The 26,586-nt window shown below is 44.9% G+C and overlaps 1 protein-coding gene across 2 annotated transcripts in view; it reads left to right on the forward strand.

Moving 5' to 3' along the window:
- STAB2 (stabilin 2) overlaps positions 1-26,586 on the forward strand; it is a 168,207-nt gene that overhangs the window by 67,390 nt on the left and 74,231 nt on the right. For both annotated transcript variants that reach the window (XR_002515968.2, XM_017946151.3), the window contains exons 19-30: positions 1,975-2,037; positions 4,658-4,744; positions 5,557-5,643; positions 6,704-6,815; positions 9,915-10,095; positions 11,906-11,999; positions 13,426-13,584; positions 18,704-18,799; positions 20,495-20,590; positions 23,581-23,628; positions 25,366-25,502; positions 25,952-26,066. Coding sequence is in view for 1 of the 2 variants with exons in the window: in XM_017946151.3 (XP_017801640.2) it covers positions 1,975-2,037; positions 4,658-4,744; positions 5,557-5,643; positions 6,704-6,815; positions 9,915-10,095; positions 11,906-11,999; positions 13,426-13,584; positions 18,704-18,799; positions 20,495-20,590; positions 23,581-23,628; positions 25,366-25,502; positions 25,952-26,066 (1,275 nt within the window). In the remaining variant the exon portion in view is untranslated. The remainder of the gene's footprint in view (positions 1-1,974; positions 2,038-4,657; positions 4,745-5,556; positions 5,644-6,703; positions 6,816-9,914; positions 10,096-11,905; positions 12,000-13,425; positions 13,585-18,703; positions 18,800-20,494; positions 20,591-23,580; positions 23,629-25,365; positions 25,503-25,951; positions 26,067-26,586) is intronic.

A 26,586-nucleotide genomic window follows, 5' to 3' on the forward strand; every position in this document is an offset into this window, starting at 1 on the left:
AGCTGCTTGGCCTAGCCAATCAACCATCTTTCTGCAGTACTTTTCAAAAAACCAAACTTTCTGTTTCCCTATGAGCTTCTGTACTCTCTAGCCTTTCCTATTTCCATAGCAACTTTTTGGCTCAACCAGTTTTAATCAAAGCACCTCAAATTCCAATACTGCTGTACATGCACTATTTCAATTCCCATGGAAAACATAACTCCAAGTTTTAACAATAATAGGTCTGGGTCTTTCTTTTCAGGACGCTTCAATAATTCATTGGTGATGGCTCTCACAATATCCTTGGAACTTGAGCATCAAACAAGGAAAAATGGTCTCACTTTATTTATTTATTGTTTTGTTTTATTGATTCCTCTTCTTGTTATGAAGGCTGGAAATAGCTGGCCAAGCACCTGGCACAGGATTGTGGCTGATTCTTTTAATTCTAGATATTTTAATTGATGTAATGACTGTGATATGATTTAGGCCATAGAGGATGGAGCTGATCCCCTGTGCCAGTCAGATGCCATCTGGAGAATTTGATTCCTTTCTGAGAACCCCTTTTTAAGAGAAGCAGAAACACGGTCACTTTCCTAGCCAGTCCCCAGCAGTGATTTATGTTTGGTTCATTCTTTGGAAACAAGGATTGGGCAGATACATCACCTGTTCTATTTCAGGTTATTCAAAAGCTTATTTTCCATCTCCCTAAAGAACAGAATCAAGATGTGGGTTTGAGCTACAACTCAAAGAGTTTTGGTTACATAAGGAAAAGAACTTCCCAATAGCTGCCTTAGAATGAACTCTTCCTTTACTATTTTCTCTAGGCTTAAAGTCAAATCTGTTTGCTCTACATGGTTTTGAATGGTTTTGAGTGGGTTCATCAAAAGTCCAAACGCATTCTCTGGAAAGTATTTAGGACTAGCAAAGAATAGAAGCAGCTGGTACCCTCTGGAAGTCTCAGTGTTTACCAGGCTGAATCCATAGCTGCCTTTGGCCATGTATGTTTGAATTTTAGAGGCTTAATAACAACACTCTATACTAGTTATGGTCCCTGCAAGAAAAGAATCCATCTGAGATGGTCCAAACGAAGACACTCTGATGAAGGAGCTACTGCAGAGGTGTGGACAGGGCTAAGGAAACAAATAAGTTTTGCTGGAGCTTTGAGGGAGAAGCAAGAAACCATTGCCACTAGGGACCAAAGAGCCCAGGGGCAGGACATAGAGTTACTTGAACCCAGTGAGAGCAGGAAGCATGGAAGAGGTGACCTCCATCAGGAACTGTAGGGATAGTGCCAAAGCAGAGAGGGAGCAGGGATGAAATCCTTGACCTTGTTGTCCTCCTACCCACCAAAATCCTGCTAGTGACTTACATTGGCCAACACCAGTCAGAAGCTGGCAAGGAGCTGGAGAGAACATCCTTCACAGTCTACCTTCTGTGGCACAGAGCCCGATGGAGAAGGTCAGAGAGGATCTGGAGAGACTGAGGCACACACCCAATTCCATCACCCCTGAACCAGTAGAGGAGAATCCGGGAGACTGAAAGGCAGAGATTCAGTATTCAGCTATATTGCTGCTAAGCTAATTGGAGGACATGGCCTAATCTGTAATCAAAACTAATACTTCATCCCTAGCACAAGTGAATGACTGCAGTGTCCCCTCAGGGGCAGGTGCCTCCCTGCATGCAGAGAATTGATCAGAAGCTAGAACCTGTGGACAGACTGGCTCTGAAAGAAGTAAAGAAAGGGGCTGCTCTGAGAAGGCTCAGTTTTCTCTCCCAAACTCCTCCCACCCACCCCCACCCCCACTCCCAGCACTGACTTCACTCCTTCTCCCCAGGGTCGAGTTAGTGAGGGGGTGGGCGGTGGGTAGAGAGGCCAGGATCATGGCTCAGTGGGGTTTCCTTCACAGGGAGGGAAGCATGAAACCAGCCACAGGACCATCGCCACTGCTTCCTCTCATAGGGACACCTGCACTGACCTCCTGTCTCCCCCTCCAGGGCACTTGTGTGAGCTGTTCTCTGGTGTACTGGAGCAGATGTCCTGCTAACTCTGAGCCCACAGTGAGTGTGACAGCTTCTGGAAAGCACAGATCACCCAAGCAGCCCCACTGGTGTGGTTTCTCAACCTATCTACCTTCCTTCTTTAGAAGATATTAATTGCAACTGGGGTAATATAAGATGGGCTCTTAGCCTACTCTATGGGGAATGGTAGAAAGAGATCCCACAGACCTGTGTTTGAATCCTTGTTCATTGACCCTAGAGAAGTTGTTTAACCTTCTTATTCTTTCTTCATCTGTAAATGACAATAACAAAAAGATTCACAAAGATAAAAACCCAAGCATAATACCTAAATCAAGTAGGCACTCAGTTCCTCTCTACCTTTTCCCTTTTAGGACTGTAATATTAGAGATGTCCACTTTTGGGTGGTACTGGCATATTGTGCAGAACCGTCTGTAAACAAGGCCTAAATTTGTTCTTCCCAAGCACCCTTCTGCAGAGACATACAAGAAATAACAAGGCAGTAATACTGGGACTATCAAAAACTTCCAAGTTTAATTGAATTCTGTACACATTTATTGAGGATTGATCATATATCAGACATAGTGCTTGGTTCCAGAGGCATGAGGATGAATAAGAAATCGTTTTATTTTGCTTTTATCTGAGAAACTCCATCTAAAAGGGAAAACAGACAGTTATGCAATGACCTATCATTCGTACGCCAAGCACTCTATTGGTAGTAAAAAGCAAAGTGTTCTAAGGCAAAAATGATGATAGAAATGTTTGCCTATAAGTTTATCATAAGAAAGAACTTACAACCAGAAGTGGCATTAAACACTAGAATAGATCACTAGGGAAGGTTATGAGCTCTTTAATGTGATTCTATTATGAAGTATTTAGTAAAGCAAAACATTAAAATTAAATAGCTGCAGGTGTTCAGATATTTATTTTGCTTAACGAAGCCATTACCCCTGAGTCCTTCAGGATGCTGTCAACCAGGGAATGTGAGAGGGAGAAGAGGAAATTGTGTTGGCTGGTGTCACAGTGATTGCTGTGTGCCAAACATTGTTCTAAATGCTTTATGCAGCAGCCCCACGCAGTAGGTATATTATCACCATAACCGAGGTATGATTGGGGCACTAAGGCAAGGAAACACAAACTACCTTGTACAAGGTCACACAGCTGAAGTGGCAGAACCATGATTTGTTCTGCTCTGCATGTTTAATCACCATTCTAGATTGTCTCAGCCCAGGGAAAGAGAAGGAAGAGGGAAAAGAAAGGGAAATTAGACACATGGGTAGGAGCCAAAAGGAGCCCTCAAATTACCCCTCCCGGGAATCCTGTGACCTACACCTGGTCAATTATCCTGAGATCCTCTACAAAAGGACTATAGTGCTCTTTCCTCGGTGCCCTAGAATTCCTTCATGTAGCTAATATTTTAGGATGTTATAGCCTAGGAAAGTCTCATTGCTGTCTTCTTGAGCAAGAGCCTAAGATGAAGGGGTAAGCTTGACGTCAACAATTATCTAAAACAAAATTTGAACCAGAGACTAAATTCTTGTGGCAAAACTTGAAATCAACATTATTGTCTCATCAATATTTTCTTGATATTTTATAGATTAGGCAGCTGAGACCCACAGAGGCTACATGACTGTGATCCTAAAGTCTGTATGTGATAAGACCCATTCTCTAGACATTACACTTACCATCGATGTTTCTTGGAAAAAATTATTTAACCTGTCTGGGCCTCAGTTTCCTTATCTATAAAAAATGGCATGAAAAACATCCACATAGGGCCGGGCACGGTGGCTCAAGCCTGTAATCCCAGCACTTTGGGAGGCCGAGACGGGCGGATCACGAGGTCAGGAGATCGAGACCATCCTGGCTAACACGGTGAAACCCCGTCTCTACTAAAAAAATACAAAAAATCTAGCCGGGCGAGGTGGCAGGCGCCTGTAGTCCCAGCTACTCGGGAGACTGAGGCAGGAGAATGGCGTGAACCCGGGAGGCGGAGCTTGCAGTGAGCTGAGATCCGGCCACTGCACTCCAGCCTGGGCGACAGAGCGAGACTCCATCTCAAAAAAAAAAAAAAGAAAAACATCCACATAGAACTGAAGATTGAGGAACTCATCTGTGCAATGTGTCTGGCCCATAAACGGTTCTCAGTAAACATCAATTCTAGATAATTATGAGTGGGCATCATTGATTAGAGAATGGAAGGATGCATGTAAATGCATCTCCTAAGAGAAAAACTCAGACTATCACTATTTTGTTTGGCAAACCTTTCAGTGAAGTGTAGATAGACCCTTTGGGGACTCCAAAATGTCTCTATAGGAGATCTTAGGGATGGCTGTAGATCGGAAGGGGAGACTAGACTGCATCTAGAATGAACAGAAAATATTTTCTGCTTAGAGACATCTGCTGTGGCATGAAAGAGGGAATAAATATCTGTGGGCCATGGATGGTGCAAACTCTGGCCTGTATTCCACCAACAAGGGAACAGGCCTAAAAAAGGGTGCCCAGGCTCTGATGTAGACCCAGTTCTGCTGGTGTGGTCCAGCACTCTCTCCTGACGTAAGTGGTGAAATGGAAGTAGAATGGCAAGTGTCTGCAGAGGGTGTGCAGTGCCTGGAGGACCTAAACATGCTGACTGCCATGCTTTCCCTCCTTGGCTTTCTCCCAGGCACTCTTCACACACAGATGTGTCTACAGTGGCAGGTTTGGGAGCCTGAAGAGCGGCTGTGCCCGGTACTGCAATGCCACCGTGAAGGTGAGGAGTGCGTGGCCAAGGCCCAGTCTAGGCCAGTAGGGCCAGGCAGCTCCAGGGCCATGCCCTTGGGTCCTAGGGTCCATGTGGTCACAGGTGGCCCATGCTTGGTGTTGTCTTCCCACAGAGGAATCAAAGGTAGATTCTTCATATGGTGGCCAGACTCTCCCCTTCCCTGCATCACAGCCTCCCATGGTTCACTATCCTCTTAACACAGATCACACTCTTGATGCTTCCCCACGTGGCCTACCCTCTGCCTGTGGCTCTGACCTGCCTCTCACCCCCATTCCCACCTCAGAGCATGCACACTTGCCATTCCCTCCCTCTGAATGCTCTTCCAGATTTCCCTGAGGCTAACTCATCTTCAGTGTCTCCATTAACCAGCTCTGTCACCACTAATCTACAGTGGCCTCCCTAGTACCCACCTGACTTCTGGCCCTACCTGACATCACTGGATGATAATACTTTCTTTTCCCAGCACTCACCGTTCTCTGAAATGATCTTGTTTCACTATTTTTCAAATTCATACATTGACTCTTCCCCAACTTAGAACGTTGGCTCCACAAGTGTGAGCCTCCCTCTGTCCATTTGCACAGTGTTAGAGCCAGTCCTGCACCCATGGGAGGGGGCTCAGTAGAGCTGTGGTGACCAGACAACTGAGCACTAGCCATGCCATCAACTGCCAAAGAAAAGGACAACCTCATAAGGAGAGGCGAATATGGTTTAGTATAATAACGGAAATTAAAATGCATCCCCTTTGAGGAATTGGTGCTCTGCTTGGGGTTTCAAAGGGCAGCACGCATTTTGTTTTTCAGATTCCAAAGTGCTGCAAAGGCTTCTATGGACCCGACTGCAACCAGTGTCCAGGAGGCTTCTCAAATCCATGCTCAGGAAATGGACAGGTGAATACGGAAGACTGGCCTTCCATAAGTCAAATCGAACAATAATTTTTAAAACTTCTAAACCAAAATATGATACAATGCCGGCTACTCTTCCCAGGAAGCAAAAGAAATGACCCCTTACTAAAAGAACAGCAGGTGTCTGCAGTGGAAGAAATCTGGGTCTGGGATAGGGGATGGGGGAGAGAGAGTCCGGTAATGTTGCCTCTAGTCTCTGCTTCTCTATTGCGGGCAGCAGGACCTTGGGTAACTCAACAAGGATCTCTGGGCCTCACATTCCTCCTGTGGGAGGTATCAGGGTTGGCCTGCATTGATCTTCAAGACTCCTTCCAGAACTAAGACTTTATGATAGTTAAAAAATAGCTGTGCCTCGTAATTGCTTTTTTGAACCTATGAGCAAAACCTAGTGAAATGTAACAGCCAAAACTTACCTCATCTAGCTTGGAGGCAAAAGTAGCTGTGGTTCATATGGGGAAGTTATACATCTGTGCATTTAATAAACCCGCCTCTAAAACATGGCTTTTTCAAGGGGAAAGTACAGCCATGAGTGGGGACACCATGCGGAAAAGGAGAACAGGGAAAGCCCAGTACTAATGACTGTGGCCACGGGTTAAAAGGCCCCACACTCAGCGCTGATGTCAATCAGCACACATTGACTTTGCCAGGGCTAGGGAGGTGGGAGGCAAATACGTTTATCACTGAAGAGAGAAAACACTGCAATTTGGAGTCACACTGCTGAGCAGGTGAGACTGTAAAGACAGGCCAGTCACTCATTCTGGAGGCCCCTGTCTTATCCCTTAAGCATTGTTGAAAGGTTCCCAGTTCAGCATTGTGATGCCCCCTTGAGTGACTTCCCTTAAAGTTCTAAATCCCGGATCGGATTCCCAAGCTCGGCACTGCTTTAGCATCCTCCCTGATATCACATGACTCCACTTTCCACAAGGAGTCCCAGAGGGTCATGTCAGGTGGGATTTAATCTGAAGTCAAAGAAGTCAGGCCATGAAATGAAAACACCTGAGAAGTATGTGTCCTAATGGCCCACGGGCCCTGCCTTTGCTCCCAGTGTGCAGATAGCCTTGCTGGCAACGGGACGTGCATTTGCAAGGAGGGCTTCCAAGGCTCCCAGTGTCAGTTCTGCTCTGATCCCAATAAATACGGACCTCAGTGTAACAAAAGTAAGTGGCACTTCCAGAGCTTCCTTCCACTCCTAAGCATGGTTCCCTCTCACACTGCAGCAGGCTACTGGCGCAAGGCTGGTGTCTGAGGACCCCTTTGCTTGGGGTATGCCATCATCACAGAGCATTCATTAAGCTTTGGTTCTCAAACTGGAGCGTGTGTCAGAGGGCTGAGCCCCAACTCTGCCAGTGAGCCCTACCTGCAGAATTTCTGATTCAGTAGGCCCCAGTGGGTCTTCAGAATTTGCATTGCTAACAAGCTCCCGGGGCGGGGGCACCAACACTGCTGATCTGCGAAGCACATTTTGAAGACCACTCTCCAAAGGTTTCTCCACATTCTTGAAGTGATAGTGGGCTCTATATCAAGAAACAGGTTCAGGCCAGACACAGTGGCTCACACCTGTAATCCCAGCACTTTGGGAGGCTGAGGTGGGTGGATCACTTGAGGTCAGGAGTTTCAGACCAGCCTGACCAACACAGCAAAACCCCATCTCTACTAAAAACACAAAAATTAGCCAGGTGTGATGGCAGGTGCCTGTAATCCCAGCTACTCTGGAGGCTGAGGCAGGAGAGCGGTTTAACCCAGGAGGCAGAGGTTGCAGTGAGCCGAGACTGAGCCACTGCACTCCAGCCTGGGTGACAGTGAGATTCTGTCTCAAAAAAAGAATCAAATTCACTCCCTACCTTTCAGGCAGACCCCTTCCATCAACTCCTTTATTTGCAAGGCCTGTGGCCTTGGGCAAGTTACTATACTTCTCTAGGCTTCAGTTTCTTCATCTGTAAAATGGGGATGATAATAATAGCAAGTACATTTTAAGGTTAGTACAACTTATAAATGGAAAGCGCTTGCCTTAGAACCATGCCTAGTACAAAACATGTGCCACAAATACTATCTCACTATTATTATTTATTATTGTTGGTGCTGTTAGTCTAAGTACAGTGACATAAATATCAAGAAGCTTGTAGAGCATGTAGAAAGTTCCACAATAGGCATTGAAAAAAATGAAGTTATGCAACCTCAGAAAATTCATTCTGTTCTTTAAAATGACATCCTATGTATATTTAAATAAACATATATTTTTTGACATATATTTCTATGCTAACAGCTCGTTGTAGAGTCAGACCAACCTGAAGTCCCCACGCTCCAGCCTACCAACCGTCTGATCTCAGAAAAAGGCTATGTCTTCACCTATAAAATGAAGATAATAGTGGTACCTACGTTATAGGTTGCTGACAGGATTAAATTAGACCATAATTTGGGGCTTTTAGCACAGAGCTTACACTGAGCAAGTCATCAATAAGCAAAGCCGCTCCTCTTACTATTGTTACTAACTCCGTGCATTTGTTAGGAAACACACAACCCTTCCGCTCTCCTACCGTATTTGGTCTTCACAGATAACTCTGAGGATGGATGGGAAAGCAGAGCACAGCAGGGTCGAGGCTGCTGAATCCTTTCTAATGTTCTTTTTGCCAAATTAGATTTCCATATTAGAAGAAGAAAAAAAAATCAGGGTTTATCCCAAGGCCTGACGATGTTGGCATTTGTCTGAGGCCAGCCGGGCAGGACAGCAAGGCTGGGATGGGGTGGGGGGCTTCCAGCTGTCACACCTCTCATTCCAGGGCTACGGCTGCACACAGTCTCACACAGGGGTCTCGTTCCTTGCAAATGAAGCGCTGACTTCCCTAAAATTGTATAAACATTCTTTTTGGTTTTAAATCCGGCTGTGGTTTTCCAACTCTGCTCACTTGTGTTGGTCTTCTCTTTCCTGGATGTTGGCTACAAGCACCCACACGAATTCCTCTCCCATGGGTCCTGGCTAAACTCCAGATTCCTTTATTTCTGATCATTTTCCAAGGCCCCCCCACCCCGAATCCTTGCCAGGTGCCTCTGCAAATCTCCATGTCCTTCTTTCCACTTTCACATGCATAGGAACCTGAGTCTGATGAGGTGGCCCGTGTTACAATTTTTAAATACCTACAATTGAAAGCAAATTCAGCAGCTAAGGTTTAAAATGATAGCAGTGATATGGAAATGCCAGTTCATGTAATGATCTACGGTGTTTACACAGTCACGAACAGAAATGGACTTTGAATCCCAGTTTAAGTTTCTGCTTGGGAATTTAGCAGCAAGTCGGGCAGTTTGCTTCCTCTCTCTGGGCCTCAGCTTCCTCATCTGAAAAATGGGGGTTATAAAAGTACCTACCTGCTGGGCCTGGTGACTATGGTGCATGTGGAAGGCTGACCCGGTGCCTTAAATGAAGTCAGTGCCCAAATATTGCCTATTGGTTATCATTGGTTTGCTGTGACAGAGTGGAAAACAAACACATTAGCTACATATCAGGAGCCCTGCCAGCATGGGAAATCACTTCTTTTTATTCCAGAATATCTTCATGAAAGGTGAGAAGTTTCCAGGCTAAACTCTCCAACCAGGAAGTAGTTGAAAATGGAGTTCCTTGGCCTCTTTCAAAGTGTCACATCCTCTTTCCCACACCCCACACACATATAGATAAAAAGGAGTTCTTTTTTCTTTTGTTTGTTTTTTTTTGTTTGTTTTTAAGACAGGGTCTCACTCTGTTGACCAGGCTGGGGTGTAGAGGTGCAGTCATAGCTCACTGCAGCTTCAAACTCCCAGGCTCAAGTGATCTTCCCACCTCTCAGCCTCTCCAGTAACTGGGACCACAAGCACACACCATCGTGCCCGGCTAATTTTTGTATTTTTTGTAGAGACTGGGTTTCGCCATGTTGCCCAGGCTGGTCTTAAACTCCTGGGCTCAAGCAATCCTCCCACGTCAGCCTCCTGGTGTGCTGGGATTACAGGCGTGAGTCACCATGCTCAGTCTTAAAGGAGTTCTGAGACCAAGTTCTTCCCCTCCTGGGTGGGACAGGCAAGCTCTCCGGGGCTGTCCCAGGCACTCTGAGAACGCTTAAGATTCCAAGAAATAACAGCCTGAGTCTTCCCCCGGCTCAGCCCCCAGACTCTGCTTTGACAAGAGTGAATGGGGGGTGAGAGGAGGTGGTCCCTGTCCTCCAGGGTGCTCTGCCTCAGTGCTCGGCTTGTCCCCAACGCCTGGACAGATGTCCCTCCTCCTCCTCTTTCAGAATGCCCGTGCGTTCATGGAACATGCGATAACAGGATAGACAGCGATGGGGCCTGCCTCACCGGCACATGCAGAGACGGCTCTGCCGGGAGACTCTGTGATAAGCAGACCTCAGCCTGTGGGCCCTACGTGCAGTTCTGTCACATCCACGCCACCTGTGAATACAGCAGTGGGACAGCCAGGTAGGTCTGTGAGGGGATGGCCCTTAGTGACACTAAGTCACTGTGTTAGCTGTAGACAGAACCAACCCATATCTGAACTCTGAACTGAGGCCTGTTACCTCCAGCTGACAGTGTGGTGTTTGTGAAAAGGACCTCAGTCAGAGCTGGGTTTCAATTGCAGCACTCCCTGCTTTGAAACTTACCAGCTGTGTGACTGTGGGCAAGTTACTTAACCTCTCTGAACCTCGCTTTCCTCAACAGTACAGTGAGGGTGATGATACCTACCAAGCAGGCCAGTTGTGGAGATTAGCAGAACTGAATGCAAAATCACCTAGCACCAGAGCTAGCACATCAAAGATGTTCCATCATGGAAACCATAATTATTATCACCACATATGTGAAAGAAATGAAGATTCGTCCACCAACTTTCCAGTCTTTGAAGACACTTTTGCTTTTTAAAGCTGTTAATGATTTCTCCCCTGTTAAAGGCATCTTGCAGGAAATTGGGTCTTTAACCAATAGGTTGCCATTTGTTTCCTTCATACTGTCTAGCATTCTGCAGTGGGTCTGAGGGGGAGAATGCCAGAAGAAATGTACTTCGCTGGAAATATCTAGCTCCAAGGCAGTAACCACCTAAAATATCCTGGGAAATGCAGAGGGTGTCTGGAATTCTTGGTCCTCTTCTTGCACTGCTTTTCTTAATTTCTTAAATTTTATTTTATGTAGTTATTTGTTTTGGTCTGCCTCCCCCACCAGACTGTAGGCTATGAGACAAGAGACTGTTTTTCCACGGTTGTACAATAGAAATGCCTTTTCCTAAGGAGTTAGGATCTATATCAGGGCGTAAGGCAAAACTACATGTAATCAAAATTACCCCCGAAACCTATTAAATCATCTGCAGAGGACTGTCAGCATGGGTCTGTATGAACTATATTGCCTTAGGTAAATCAAACATTATTGGAACAGATCAACCTATTTCTTCATTTGGACACCAGATAATGTATTTTGTTCCTCTAGGAAACTTGATACATGAAATATATATATTTTTAAATTTTTGTAAGGCACGGATGACTGAATTTGCAGTAGAACGTGGGGGTACAATGTCTCCAGCATCTATCATAGGGCACTCAATAAATATTGGTTGAACAGATGAATAAATGGGCCACCTTTAATAGTAAAAGTATCATCACGGAACATTTTGAGAGGAGCGTCTGGAAAGGTAATGGGTCAAGAAACCAAGTCAGCTCACAGAAGAGGCACTTGAGAATGTGGTGTTGGGGGGAAACCCACGAGGGGCCAGAGAAGGGGAGAGGAGAAGTCTCACCTGATTGTCATTTTCAAATATTTTAAGAGCTGTTGCATAGAAGCCAGAGTAGAGCTCTTCTTTGCTGAACTAGAGGTAATAACTAGTATTGAGCAGGAAGAGTTATAAAGAGGCAGGTGCTGGTAAAATAAGAGCAGGTGTCAGGTGTTGAGCCTTATGATCTGCAAGTGCTCTGCTAAATGCTCGGTGTGCATTCGCTCATCTAACCTTCAGCCTTATATGGGAGGTATTAGGCCCATTTTCCTCATGAGAAATAAGATCTCTCCATTGTTAAGGGACTCGTGCAGAGTCACACAACTGCTAAGAAGTGGGCGGGCTTCATTTCCACCCAGGTGTATCTGATTGCAGACCCCAGAAGTACCCCGACCACATTTGAGCACTGGCTTCCTCCACAGGAGCAAACGATGGAGCCATTCGGCCAGGAACTGGCTCATCTCTAGCTGGCTGGCTCTCTTCTCGGTCATTGGTGCTTATTCTGGGGCTGATTTTGTGCACTCTCCTTTGCAGTTGTGTTTGCAAAGCAGGATATGAAGGAGATGGAACTGTATGTTCTGAGATGGACCCTTGCACAGGACTAACTCCAGGAGGCTGTAGCCGCAATGTAAGTACTGGTCTTCATTTCCAACCTGCCTGGTTTCTTTGTTTGTTGAGACGGAGTCTCACTCTGTCGCCCAGGCTGGAGTGCAATGGCACAATCTTGGCTCACTGCAACCTCCGCCTCCTGGGTTCAAGCGATTCTCCTGCCTCAGCCTCCTGAGTAGCTGGGATTACAGGGGCATGCCATCACCCCTGGCTAATTTTTGTATTTTTAGTAGAGATGGGGTTTCACCATGTTGATCAGGCTGGTCTCAAACTCCTGACCTCGTGATCCGCCCACCTCGGCCTCCCAAAGTGCTGGGATTACAAGCATGAGCCACTGCGCCCAGCCCTGCCTGGCTTTTTGTTGGCTTTTTTCAGTTGGTTGGTTGGGTTTTTTGGAAATCCTGAGGAAAGACATTCCACAGGTCAGTGTCTGATGACTTTTCACATGTGTGAAGCATTTGTGTTTAAACCTTGAATTTTTATTTTATTTTGACACAGGGTCTCACTCTGTTACCTAGGCTGGAGCACAGTGGTGTAATCATAGCTCACTGCCGCCTGGAACTCCTGGGCTCAAGTGATCATTTCACTGATTAGGAAACTGGGATCTGGGAGAGTCAAGTGACTAAGTTCTGTTGTTGGTAGGGGTATAGCTAGAACCTACCATTGCTTTCACTAATTCCCTTCAATTATCACCACCCCTACCCTACCCTACCCTAGTCACCTTCATTCCTTACCTATGGTTTAGTAACTGGTTTCTTTACTTCCTCTTATCTACCCACAGTGCATTCTCCACTCACAGCCAGAGTGGCCTGAAGTGAATCAGATCATGTTTTTCCCAGATTTAAGCCCCTTCCGTAATTTCCTCTAGCTCTGAGGATAAAATCTAGATGAAACCACCTGACCCCAGCCTACAGATTGCTTTGATTCCCTTTGAACAAGCCCCATCCCAACCCCATCCCCCTCAGCCTCATCTCAACACCGTATCTTGTACCCCTCTCTCCTTCTCATTCTGTCCTCCAGCCTCCTGGCAAGGCTCCTCCTGAGAGGCCCGGGAGCTGATATCGTGGAGCTTGGGTTCCCACATTATACAGACCTGGGTTCATGCCTTTTTATAGCTGCATGACCTTGGGCAACACCTGTTTCCTTAGCTATAAAATAGAGATAACAATACTTATGATGGTTTACACCTGCAAAACAATATAAACAGTCCCTGGCTTAATAACTAACACAGTGATGTTAGTGGCCATAAGCTGGCCAGCTCCAAGCAATTTTGTTCTTTAAATTACCTAATCTTTTCATGAATCTCAATGTAAATTAAGCATTTCCACCTCACTCAATGCAAATATGTGTTTCTGGAACATATGTCTGGAAACTGTCTCTTACTTTTGGAATCATGTGGCTGGGCTGAGGATTCAGAGGTTTTGCTTTTTCTTTTCCTCCTGCAGGCAGAATGCATCAAAACTGGCACGGGCACCCACACCTGCGTGTGTCAGCAGGGCTGGACAGGGAATGGGAGAGACTGCTTGGAGATCAACAACTGCCTGCTGCCCAGTGCAGGAGGCTGCCACGACAACGCAACCTGTTTGTACGTGGGTCCCGGGCAGGTAGGTTGGATGTCATGGGAGCAAAGAGAAAGCAGGAATCATGCAGTGACTTTTCTTTCCCCTCAGGACAGAAATACTTTGGCTAGAACTTACTGCAGCTTTTTTCAATCATTCGTGGCAGTGAACATGGGTTCATTGCCACAACAAACCTATGATGAGGTATTATTATCTCATCTTATAGAAAAGGAAATTGAGGCAATGAGAAGCTAGTTGCATAAATCATAGAAAATAAATAATAGTGCAAGATTTGCACCCAGTGTGACTCCAGGGCTGCCCTCTTAGTCACCATCCTGGACCAACCTTATATTTCTATAGCTCTGTAGCATATTGATCACTTTCACTCATTGTCATTTAATGGAGAACAAGGCAGAGAAGGCTACTGCTTAAAAATTAATCAGCTCCAGGGGAGGGGCTACCAACTAAACTAGGATTGTGGCAATGAAAAAACAGGCGACTGATAAGGCTCCCTCCCCCCACCCATGCCCACCTGCTTCCACCCCTTTCCACAGGTAGGACCCACAGGTGTGTTTAGAATACAAGGCTAAGGAGGTCAGAACACATGGAAGATGGGAACTGGGATTTGAAATCAACCCCCTTATCTTTTGAATCTTGATACAGTTTCTCACTTTTATGTTTTAGGCTGAACTTTTTTAAAGACCTACAAATTATTTTCTGCTATTTGAGAAATGTATTTCTTCCCATGATGAGGGCTCTGCCTGAGGAAAGCCTAACCTTGCTCACCATGATATCTCCCACTTGACCCCAAGCCTTTTGGTTCTCGGACCTCTCATTTCTGTGCACAAGTGAATAATCAGAGAAACACGGAGCTTGAGTGGAACTTGATGAGATAGTAAAGCCCACCTCCTACCTTCCCTTTCCTTCATGGGGGAATTTACCCAGACAAATGGAGATCTGCCCTATTTAAAAATACCCAAGAAGGAAGTTTTTAGGGCTTCGCTCTGTGGCTTTAGGCATCATTCCCACTCACTTCTCCATTCTGCTAGAAATGAGTGATGGAACATCGTTCCTGTGGGCCAGTGCAGGGCTGGACACTTGTGCAGAGACAGAAGTGTTGGAGATCCTCTGGGAGCTCCTAACTACCAAAGTTAGTGATCTGTACAGAACTCTTTCCAAAGAGACCCCCACAGGGGGTTAAAAGGTGGTCAACATCGGCCAGGCACTATGGCTTACACCTGTAATCCCAGCACTTTGGGAGGCCAAGGCAGGTGGATCACCTGAGGTCAGGAGTTCGAGACCAGCCTGACCAACATGGAGAAACCCCACCTCTACTAAAATACAAAATTAGCCGGGCATCATGACGCGTGCCTGTAATCCCAGCTACTTGGGAGGCTGAGGCAGGAGAATCGCTTGAACCTGGGAGGCGGAGGTTGCAGTGAACTGAGATTGCACCATTGCACTCCAGCCTGTGCAACAAGAGCAAAACTCTATCAAAAAAAAAAAAAAAAAAAAAAAAAAAAAGATGGTCAACATGTTTAGGAGCAAGGGTTAAAAAATTGAACTGCTTGGCTAAGAGCATGGCATGATCTCACCCTAGCCCACCTCCCACTCTTGAAAACTGGTGGGAGATGGAAGTACTACACCCAGGCAAAGCCTCGACATTGACGTTTGTCTATTTACAGCTGGGGTTAATTATTTCAATAGACCACAGAAGGTGCTTCTCAGGGAGTGACAGTTGGCAATGGGACAGAGATAGATAATCTGTGTCAGGGAGAAATCTTTCGGTTATAACAGAAAACTCAATTGTGGACTACTTGTGGAAATGTAAAATGCTACAGCTGCCATGGAAAATAGCACAGCAATTCCCCCCAAAAATTAAAAATAGAATGACCATATGCTCCAGCAATTCCACTTCTGGGTATATACCCAAAAGAATCGAATGCAGGGACTCAAGCAGATATTTGAGCACCCGTATTCATAGCAGCATTATTCACAGTAGTCAAAAGATGAACACAACCCAATGGCCATTGCCAGATTAATGGATAATCAAAACGTGGTATATGTATACAATGGAAGAGCAATCAGCCTTAAAAAGGAAGAAAATGCTGACACATGCTGCAACATGGGTGAACCTTGAAGATGTGTTGCTAAGTGAAATAAGCCAGAGACAGAAGGACAAATACTATGTGCTTCCACTGCTCTGAGGTTCCTAGAGTAGTCAGATTCATAGAGACAGAAAGTAGAATAGTGGCTGCCAGGAGCTAGAGTGGGGAGAGGAATGAGGAGTTATTGTGTAACGGGTATGGACTTTCAGTTTGGGAAGACGAAAACAAGTTTGGAGAAGGATGGTGATGATGGTTGTACACAAATGTGAATATATTTAGCATACAAGTATACAAATGTGAATATACTTAACTATACATTTTTAAATGGTTAAAATGATACATTTTCTCATACATGTATTTACTTCAATTCTTAAGAAGAAAAAGCTGGTTTAAAAAGGGAATGTTTTGGCCCACGTGACTCTAAAGTCCATATATGGATCTGGCTGCAGGCACAACATGATTCAGGGCTCAGAAGGCAGCAAAAGGGTCTGTTTGTTGGCTCAGCTTCTTCCCACGTTCCTGGGGTGAGGGATGACCTCCAGCCACTCCAACTTATACCATCGGAATACTTAGTTAAGCAGAATGGAGTACGTTTTCTGGTAACTTCCTCCAAAAACCCAAGATTCATTCTTTCATTGACTCAGATGGAGTGCATCCACACCCATCCTCATTTCCTACCACTCGCATCAGCCCTTGCGCCCAATTACAGAAATCCGGCCAGGGGAGGCCCAGGGTGGAAGATGCAGTGATAAGCACAGGCCAAGGCCCTGCACCCCACCCTGGGGTGGAGGAACCAGCCACATTTTATCATGTGGACTGGGAGAGGGGGAGTGATGGTGTCCTCAGAGCCAAATGGTGTGCAGTTTCCAGGAAGAGAGAGAACAGATGCTGGCCAGACAAAATAAAACAGATGTTCCCATATCTATTCATTTGCTGGTTCATCCAACACTTCTCAAGTGCTTACACCCACTCAGCTACTAAGCTCAGTGGTGAGGATAAGAGATTCCCGTGGCCAGGGCCCTCAGCCAGACTTGAAGAAATGAGATCTTGTGCGAGGCGACAGACAAACCTATGTATAACGCTAAAGTGATAAATGTTGTAAAAGTCACATAGGGTAAGTCCCATGGTCTGGTTGTTCCACAGCATTTGAGGGCTGCTTTCCTATTTATCCTTCTGATTTCTCTGACAGCAGAACCTGCTCATGGGTCTGGAGAAAATTCGCTTAAAATGTGGCTGCAGGAGTCTTAACTGTGAAAAAGCTCACTGCAGTCTTATGTCTTGCCAAGCACTCGGTAAATGATTGCATTCATTTTTGACGCACTTGAGTTGGCAGATTGCACTTGAGAAAAGGGAACAAAATGCCTTGGTGTCTGTATTAGCTTTCTGGGGCTGCCATACAAAGTGCCACAAACTGGGTGGCATAGAACAACAAAAATGTGTTGTTTCACAGCTGTAGAGGCTGGAGGTCTGAGATCAAGGTGTCCTCAGGGTTGGTTCCATCTGACAGATGTGAAGGAGAAGCTGTTCCATTTCTCTCTCCTAATTTCAGGTGCTTTGCTGAAAATCCTTGGTGTTGCTTGGCTTGTGGACACATCACCCTGTTCTCTACCTTCGTGTTCAGATGCTGTTCTCCCTGTGTGTCTTTCTGTCTCCAAATTCCACCCCCTCCAACTTTTATTTTATTATTTATTTATTTTGAGACAGAGTCTCGCTCTGTCACCCAGGCTGGGGTGCAGTGGTAGGATCTCAGCTCACTACAACCTCCGCCTGCCGGGTTCAGCGATTCTCCTGCCTCAGCCTCCCAGGTAGCTGGGACTACAGGTGCGCATCGCCACGCCCAGCTGATTTTTGTATTTTTAGTAGAGACAGGGTTTCACCGCGTTGGCCAGGGTGGTCTTGATGTCTTCACCTCATGATCCACTCGCCTCAGCCTCCCAAAGCCCCCTTTTTTTTAATATAAGGATACTGGTCTTACTGGATTCAGGGCCCACCCTACTCCATGGCACCCTACTCCAGTATGACCTCATCTTAACTAATTATATCACAACAACCCTATTTCCAAAGAAGGTCATATTCTGAGGTACTGGAGGTCAGGACTTCAACAAATGAATCTGGGAATAAGAGGACACAGTTCAACCTATTATAATATCTGTCTCCTCTCTGCTCTGTCTTCCTTCCTGCAGACAAACTTGAAAAACATCCTGATGGGAAGATGGGAAAGGAGGGGGGTTCTCTTTGTGGTGTTCTATAAGAAACAGAATGGACCAAATACCCAGGATTTGTTCTCTTTCATTGACTCAGATTGAGTGTGTCCACATCCATCCTCTTTCCTGACACTCCCATCAGCCCTTGTGCACAATTACAGAAATCAGGCTGGGGGAGGATCAGGACTTCTCTTATGTCAAGGATTGCCCTCAGCTGGGACTAGTTGGCTTGGAAACTTTTAGACTTTCCAGATAGGCACAAACCTTAATTACCAGGAATGCTGCTTTAAAAAGATAAACCGTGCTGGAGCCAAATGTTTCTAAATTGAACAAAGTGCCTTACAAGCTAGCAATGGCCTCATGTATGCATCTCCACCAAGTGGATACCCCATAGCTTGCTTGACCTTTCTCATTAGGTAGAAAGGCCATCCAGCGTGATGCTTTGTAGGGCCCAAGTTCTCTCTGAGACGATCTCCATAGGCCCCTCTGGAGAAAAGAATTCAGGAAGAGGCTGGGCGCGGTGGCTCACGCCTGTAATCCCAGCATTTTGGGAGGCCGAGGCAGGCGGATTACGAGGTCAGGAGATGGAGACCATCCTGGCTAACACGGTGAAACCCCATCTCTACTAAAAATACAAAAAATCAGCTGGGCGAGGTGGCGGGCGCCTGTTGTCCCAGCTACTCGGGAGGCTGAGGCAGGAGAATGGTGTGAACCCGGGAGGCGGAGCTTGCAGTGAGCCCGGATGGCGCCACTGCACTCCAGCCTGGGCCACAGAGCGAGACTCTGTCTCTAATAATAATAATCATCATCATCATCATCATCATCCCCTTGACTCTGTTCTTAAAATTATAGAATGAGTGCGAGTGCAAGAAAGGATTTCGAGGAAATGGGATTGACTGTGAACCAGTAACTTCATGCTTGGAACAGACCAGGAAATGTCATCCGTTGGTGAGTTATTTAACCTTGGTTTTCCTTAAAAAAAAAAAAAAAAAAAAAATGCTTGAGAAAGAAAGATTATTTCCTGTCTGGCCTAGTAATGAACAAAATCTCTTACCCCCAAAAGGGAATCTCTAAGCAGAATGTGAGTAGTTATTGCAACTTCTACTTCATTCCAAAGCTTGGAAGAATCAGCATATGACTTCCAGGTAAAATACAGAAGTTATGGTTAAATTTAAATTTGAAGTAAGTAACAAATAATCTTTAAACTCAAGTAAGTCCCAAATATGGCATGGGATAAACTTATACTAAAATTATTCATTTTTCACCTAAAATTGAAATTTAACAAGTCATTCAGTATTTTTATTTGCTAAACCTGGCACCTCTAAACCAACAGTTTAAAGGATACTTTAAGAGGTAACCGGACTTCCATTTCGAATGTCACAACAGAGTTTTACTTAAGTTATCGGTGAAAATGCCCATTCAAGGGTACACAGTGCCTTGTTCTTCAACTTTGAAAGATCAGGCAAAGGTATTAGGGCTGGGGGTGGTTATGCTTTCAAAAGAACATCACTAAGCACCGAGCATAGGAACCAATGAAGTCTGATGCCTTAATCAGTGTTTGGAGTTCCAAGTAACAGAGTCCATGCAGAAAACAAATTTGTTGGGAGGACCCCCAGGGTAGCTCTGGGAATCCAGAGGCAGGAAGTATGGCTAGGCTTCCCAAGAGCCCAGAACCAGGACATATGAAGAGAGCAGGATCACCAGAATCTAAGCAGTTTCTTTCCCCAATCCTCTGAGACGATGTGGCCTCTCATTTGACTTCCCTCTGTGCATTTTCTTTCTCTCTGCCTCTCTCTTCCCAAACTTGTACTTCTGTGTACATCTTGAGGTAAATGGTGTCCCCACCATCAATGATGCCCTCCAATTTATCAGCACCCCATGTCCCAATTCAAAATAATAGAGGAGGATCTAACTGGCCCAACTGGGCCCAGGTATCCACATATGAGTCAGTCAACTGTGGCCAAGAAGTAGGATTGTTATGAACGTAGCTGCCAGGGCCCACCCCTAGTATGTGTGCAGGGTGGGGCATGGGGGACTAATTCTGCTGGAAGAAAACTAAGGAGGGAGATGCCCCCAAGGTGTCTGTTACCCAAGAATCTCATGAGCATTTTGCAAAACTGAAGGAACTCTAACACTCCTGCTTGATTTAAAGCCCAACCAAGCCCTGACATTCCAGATGTGAGTAGCTACTGCAAGTTTCATTCCATTCCAAAACTTGGAAGAACCAATATAGGGTTGCCAGATAAAATGCAGGATACCCAGTTGACTGTGAATTTCAGATACACAAGTATGTGTTGAAAAATCTTTCAGCACAAGTATGCCCCAAATATTGCATGGGACAAACATATACTCAAACTTATCATTTGTTTGAAACTCTCATTTAACTGTGCATCCTGTATTTTTTTATTTGCTAAATCTGGCAGGGATGAGAATAAATAATTTTTTAATTGTAATTAATAGCTGCATCAAACATGCAGACAGGAGACTTTCATTGCAACACTAAAGGGTTTATGGGTTACTTCTACCATCTTTCAGCCCCTAATTTGCAGTTCTGACCTTAGATGGAGCCTGTTGTCTCATAGATGTAACTCAGGTCTAACGTTTTTGTTGGGGTAACCATTTCTTTCATCTTGGTTTTCTCAGGCAAACTGTCAGTCTACTTCTTCTGGTATCTGGAGCTGTGTTTGTCAAGAGGGCTATGAAGGAGATGGTTTTCTGTGCTATGGAAATGCAGCAGTGGTAAGTCATCTATGATGAACTCAATGATAAAGACAACCCTTAAACCTCGTAGCTAAGGTGTTTTTAAAGTGATCTATTGACATATCTTTTGCTGCAGGAGATTTTACATGAAGCAAGCTGTTTCTGGCAAATGACATATGTGCTCTCTGGGTCACATGTTTTCTACAGGCTGAAGGCAGCTGGCTTCTAATTGGCAGCTTCTGTGTAGCAAGCAGTTCTTACTTCTCTTTCTTGATACTCTGTTTCCATTGTCAGACTTCCCAAAGGAGCAACTAACTGGCCTCTGCTGTGTTCACTGGGCTCTCCTGTCTGGGCTAACCTTTGCTTACCCCTGCCGTGTGTGTGTACACGCTTCTGTATGTCAAGCATCTTGCTCAGTCCTTACCATGCAGCAGCACCCCATTTAAATCTCACAACAACCCTCTGCTACTGTTATGCCCATTTTACAGGCAGGTAAACTGAGAGGCTTAGCAAAACTTGCCCAACACCCTTCAGCTCCAGAGTGAGGAATCCAGGTGATAGCTCTGATAGCTGTCAACTGCAGAGCACAAATAACCACCAGTGTAGAACATTCTATCTGTACAGCATGAGCCACACTAAATCAGCATTGCTCCTACATTTTTCTATTTTGACCAGGAACTTTTTTTTAATTTGTTGAGGTAAAATATACGTATATAATTTACCATCTTTACCATTTTTATGTATATAGTTCAGCGGTAGTAAATACATTCATATTCTTTATTTTCCTTGCATCCCCTCCTTCCCCCTTCCCTTCCTGGTTTCTGGTAGCCACCAATCCACTCTCTGTCTTCATGAGAGCCAAGCTTTTAGCTCTTGCATATGAGTGAGAACTTGTGATATTTGTCCCTCTATAACCATAAACTCTTGAGAGATGATCTTTGTCTTGTTTCCTACATCAGTCCCATTGCTTATAAATGTTTGTCAAAATGAGAAATAGTCAATTGACAAATTTCCTCATCACTTACTTTTTATGCAACTCCCTGCAGTTGAGTTCCTGCCCCTCCTATCTGCCGAAATCACAAGCCTAACAATTCCCAGGACCCGCAGCCTGCACTAAGAGTCTCACCCTAAGAACCTTGCCCTTGGGAGGCCCTTGCCACCCTTCCCCTCTCACTGTCGACTGTGCCTTCTACTCACCGAGTCAGGCCAAGGAGCTGTCTCCTGATACCCAGACCATGGCACGTTAAATCACAACATTTTCTCTGCACTGGCCACAGACTCTGTTTCCTAAAACTCTAAAATCCTGCTTTCACGATGTCCCTCTCCTCCCACAAAAAGCAAAATTAAGTCTGCAGCTTGGATCTCCAGGCATCTCCACACAGACTTCACTCTTGCTTTTGGTTTCTTTTCTTGAGACAAGATCTCACTGTGTTGCCCAGGCTGGAGTACAGTGGCATGATCATGGTTCACTGCAGCCTTGACCTCCCCAGGTTCAGGTGATCCTCCTGTCTCAGCCTCCCAAGTAGCTGGGACTACAAGAATGCGTCACCACATTCAGCTCATTTTTGTATTTTTTACAGAGACAGGGTCACGCCATGTGATTCACATACCTCGGTCTCTGAAAGTGCTGGAATGAGAGGCCTGAGCCACCATGCCCAGCCCACTTGTTTTTCTTCTAAACAGCTTTCCCCTCCAGTTTAGTCGCCGCCTCCCCAGCTCCAGGCCTGCCACGTTTCTCTCTCTCCTCCCCAACTCTGGCCTTCCCACCAGCAGATCAGGTGCACCTCAGCCCTCCTCTCCCGTAAAATGTCCCCTCTAAGGGATTACTCAGGCATCTCTGCTCTTGTGTTTATTCACTTTCTTACTTTTTAACATGTGCTTATTAACTTAATAACCTCAACTACTAGATGGAATTGAGTCAGCACTGAGACTTACTGTCTTCATGTAAATTTGCATAGGAACATGATATTGACATTTTGTGGTGTTTAATAGTTTAAAAAATATTTTCACATAAATTAATGCACTTAATTTTCACAATTCCTGGAAGAAGACTTCATCATATTCGTTTTCAGATAAAGCACTTGAGTTCTCAAAGGTTAAGTGACTTGCCCAAGATCACACAGCCAGTAAATGGCAGATCCAAGAAGTAAACCCAGTCTTTTTTAATAACTCTGTGTTTACAGACATTTTTTTAAAAAAACTCTGACACCTTCAAATGTCACTGCTCTGCCAGCAATGTTGGTTATCTTTTCAAGGCTGAACTTTCCCCAAACAACTCTAAGTTGTAGAGGAGCAGGGCCATCTTTTCCCTTCAATATCTTACATCCCCTTTCATATCTTATGGCCTCCCTTCACCCTACCCCAGTTCCAATTGCAGTGGCTCTATATATAGAGAGAGCCATATGGTTAAATTAAAGATAATAGGGGCTAAAACTTACTGAAATTACTGCATGCCAGGCTCTAATCACTTTAAAAACAACTCCTATTTCTCATATCAAACTGTGAGTTGGAGCTTTTATTATTCCCATTTTACAGATGAGAAAATTGAGGTCCTTTAGGTAACTGGCTAAGGAGCTAGGAAATGGCAGAACCAACGTGAAAACCCACATGGTTTGCTTCCATTGTTCTGAGCCACTACTCAACAATGGCTCTGAAACAAATAGCTCTAGGGGCTATTTGCTGAGCTCTGTGACCTCCTCTTAGGGTCTAGGTAGCCGTGTTCTTACAGCCTAAATTCTGATTTGGAAGAAGCTTGAGTTGTTGCCTCATTCAAAGTTCTTGGAATTACTTCTATAGAGAATAATCAAGCCACCTTGGTGTGAAAGAAATGTGTGACTCTGTCAACATGGAAATGCAGCTAGCTGGAGCACCCATTCATGTCAGCATCAGGGAGGCAGGCCAGGAAAACAAGCCCAGCCCCAGGAAGCCTGAGCACAGGTGACCCAGAAATACACTGTGATTGCACTTCTCATTGTTCTTTCTCTGTTCTCTCCCATCTCTCCCTCCCTCGCTTGCACGATATGAATAAGGAATTGTCGTTTCTCTCCGAAGCAGCTATATTTAACCAGTGGATAAATGTGAGTACATTCATTGGGACTTAGGATTGGGAATGTATATATTTTAGAAACTTGGAATGCATACAATAGAAAACCGAAAATGCAGCTGGTCAGGAGGGTAGGCGATTGTGTTGAGCAGTGTTTCTCAACCCTGGCTGCACTATGGAACCACATGGAACACATTTTTTAAAAATATTCTTGCATAGGTCCCACCCCTGAAGACTCTGATGTGATTGATCAGAGGTTTGCTCTAAGCATCAGTGTGGCGGGGGCAGAAGGGGGCTTCATTCATCACAGGGATCTTTTTTGTAAGTTAACATGATTCATCATTGTACTTCACCAAGTTAGATTTGGGATTTATAGCTGCAATCTGACATACTTCACATGTGCTTAACTCTCAGCTCAAAATGCCAAGAAAAGCTTTTCCCTTACCCTTGAGAAGTACAATAATAAAGAATCCAATCCCCACGCTATGCCATTGTCTCAATCTCTGTCCTCTTTGGCTGAATGGACCAAGGTGGCCAGCCCAGCCAGCCATTGCAACAAATGGTTTATCACCTTCAAATAGACACATGCCAAATAGTCCATGTCTGGTCAGCACCCAGTCCAGGACAGCTTCCTGTTGCTTCCGTATGGCACCTCTCTGAACTCCCCCCCATCTCAGCATAGGTGAGAGAAGAGACCGAGCGTGCTCTCTTGGGCATGCTGACTTTCACATAGACTCGTCATTCCTGGTCTTACCTCAAAGCATGAGCTGGCCCAGTAGTGTGCTGGACCCTGTTCACACTAGCTCACAAGAACTGATTGTGCACATTCTTCCTAACGCCACTTTTTGTGCAGTTATTTTGGTATCTTGAAATCAGTCCTGGTGTGGGAGTATTTACACCATAGAAATCAGTAAATACTACAAGCCAGGTGTTTTTTTTTTCCTCTCTTTTTTTCCTAGAGATCCAATTGTTAAACATGCCACTGCTTCTACCAAAAACTGACTCTCTAGGCAAGAATGAAATTTATGTAAGGTTTCATTTCAGCCCTCTAGTTTCTCCCATGCTGAAACCGTTCCTGCAATCTCCCCACCATCCTTACTCCAAAGATGTCCAAGAATGCTCGAGGTGGCTGGGCACAGTGGCTCACGCCTGTAATCCCAGCACTTTGGGAGGCCGAGGCGGGTGGATCAGCTGAGGTTAGGAGTTCGAGACCAGCTTGGCCAACATCGTAAAACCCCGTCTCTACTAAAAGTATAAAAATTAGCCAGGCATGGTGGCATGTGCCTGTAATTTCAGGTACTCAGGAGACAGAGATAGGAGAATTGCTTGAACCTGGAAGGTGGAGGTTGCAGTGAGCCAAGATCATGCCACTGCACTACAGCCTGGGAGACAGAGACTCCATCTCCAAAAAAAAATAAAATAAAATAAAAAATTGCTCGAGGTTCTCTGCACACACACATATACACACATACAAGAACCTAGCAAGGCTTTTTCTTGGCTCTTCATTTAGACTAAAGAGTAAAGGACTTACAATGACTGAAAGTGTGACCTGATTGGGCAGATTTGCTTTGATAAGAACTCATACATTGAATTAAATGAGTCTCACAAGGGAAAATGAGACATCAGCCAGTGGGTGGGGTGGATTTGGGAAACGAGACCCTAGGACCCTTCCAGTCTCTTATGGGAAATTGTCATCTCTTCCAAGCAATTCAGTCAGCCCTGTTTGTCCCCTAACATAAGCAGGTCACTTTATTTTCCTTCTGTGGTTCAGAATGCTTCTCTACAACCCACACTGTCAGCCACCTCAAACCTCACTGTCCTCGTGCCTTCCCAACAAGCTACTGAGGACATGGACCAGGATGAGAAAAGCTTCTGGTTGTCACAGAGCAATATTCCAGCCCTAATAAAGTAGGTGTTACTTATTTTATTTTACACTGTATCTGAATGGCATTTGTGTAAACATGTCTTTGAAGTTCAATATAGGCAAACCACATGGTCCTTCAAATTCATGCAGCTGAACATGTTCTAGGATTCCCCTTTCCTCCCACCCCAGGATAGTAATAGTCAACAATTGCTGACAGCCAACTCTGCCAAGCACTGTTCTACTGCTTTACATATAACCCAGTTAATTCTCTCAACAACCCTATGATAGATATTGTAATGATTGCCACTTTACAGATGTGGAAACCAAGGCACAGCGTGGTTAAGTAACCAACTCAAGCCAAGGCTGATAACTGCAGGGGGAACTTGAATTTGGACTATGGCAATCTGACTCCAGAGCCTATTCTCTTAACTACTCAATGATACAGCCCCATGCATTTATATTGAATTATAGCCTTTGTGGACTGTTGTTTCAGATACCATATACTACTAGGCACATACAGAGTGGCAGATCTGCAGACCCTGTCTTCTTCTGACATGTTGGCAACATCTTTGCAGGGCAACTTCCTTCACTTGGCAAAGGTGGATGGGGTAAGAGCTCTGGAATTTGTCTGTTTACTTGAAACATAACAACTTTGTTTATGTTGTACTTTTTAAATTTTCATGGTATGGGAACTTCCAAACATGCACAAAACTACAGAGAACAGAATCCCTCGTGTGGGCATCACCCAGCTGCAATAATTATCATCATATATCAATACACACACACACGTTACCCTATAGCAGTGATCCTCTAAAATGTGGCCTTCTGCCCACTGATTGGCCACAAGTCTCACAACAGACCACAGACTGACCCAGAAAGGGTAAAGGATGTGCAATTCCACAATTTTTCTTTTGATGTACAGTTGATTAGGATCTGGTTATTAGCAACTGACTCTATATAGAGAAATGAAAGTGAATCTTTATAGAGTTGAATCTGTATATACTCAATCTTCATAGAATTGAATCTTTATTAGAAAAATGAAATTTTATATTAAGTTAGAGTCAGTCCATCAACAACTATTGATTACCTACTACTATGTACCAGGCACAGATCTAGGTGCTGGAGATA

Source organism: Papio anubis, chromosome 9, assembly GCF_008728515.1.
Source record: "Papio anubis isolate 15944 chromosome 9, Panubis1.0, whole genome shotgun sequence".
Taxonomy (NCBI): Eukaryota; Metazoa; Chordata; class Mammalia; order Primates; family Cercopithecidae; genus Papio; species Papio anubis.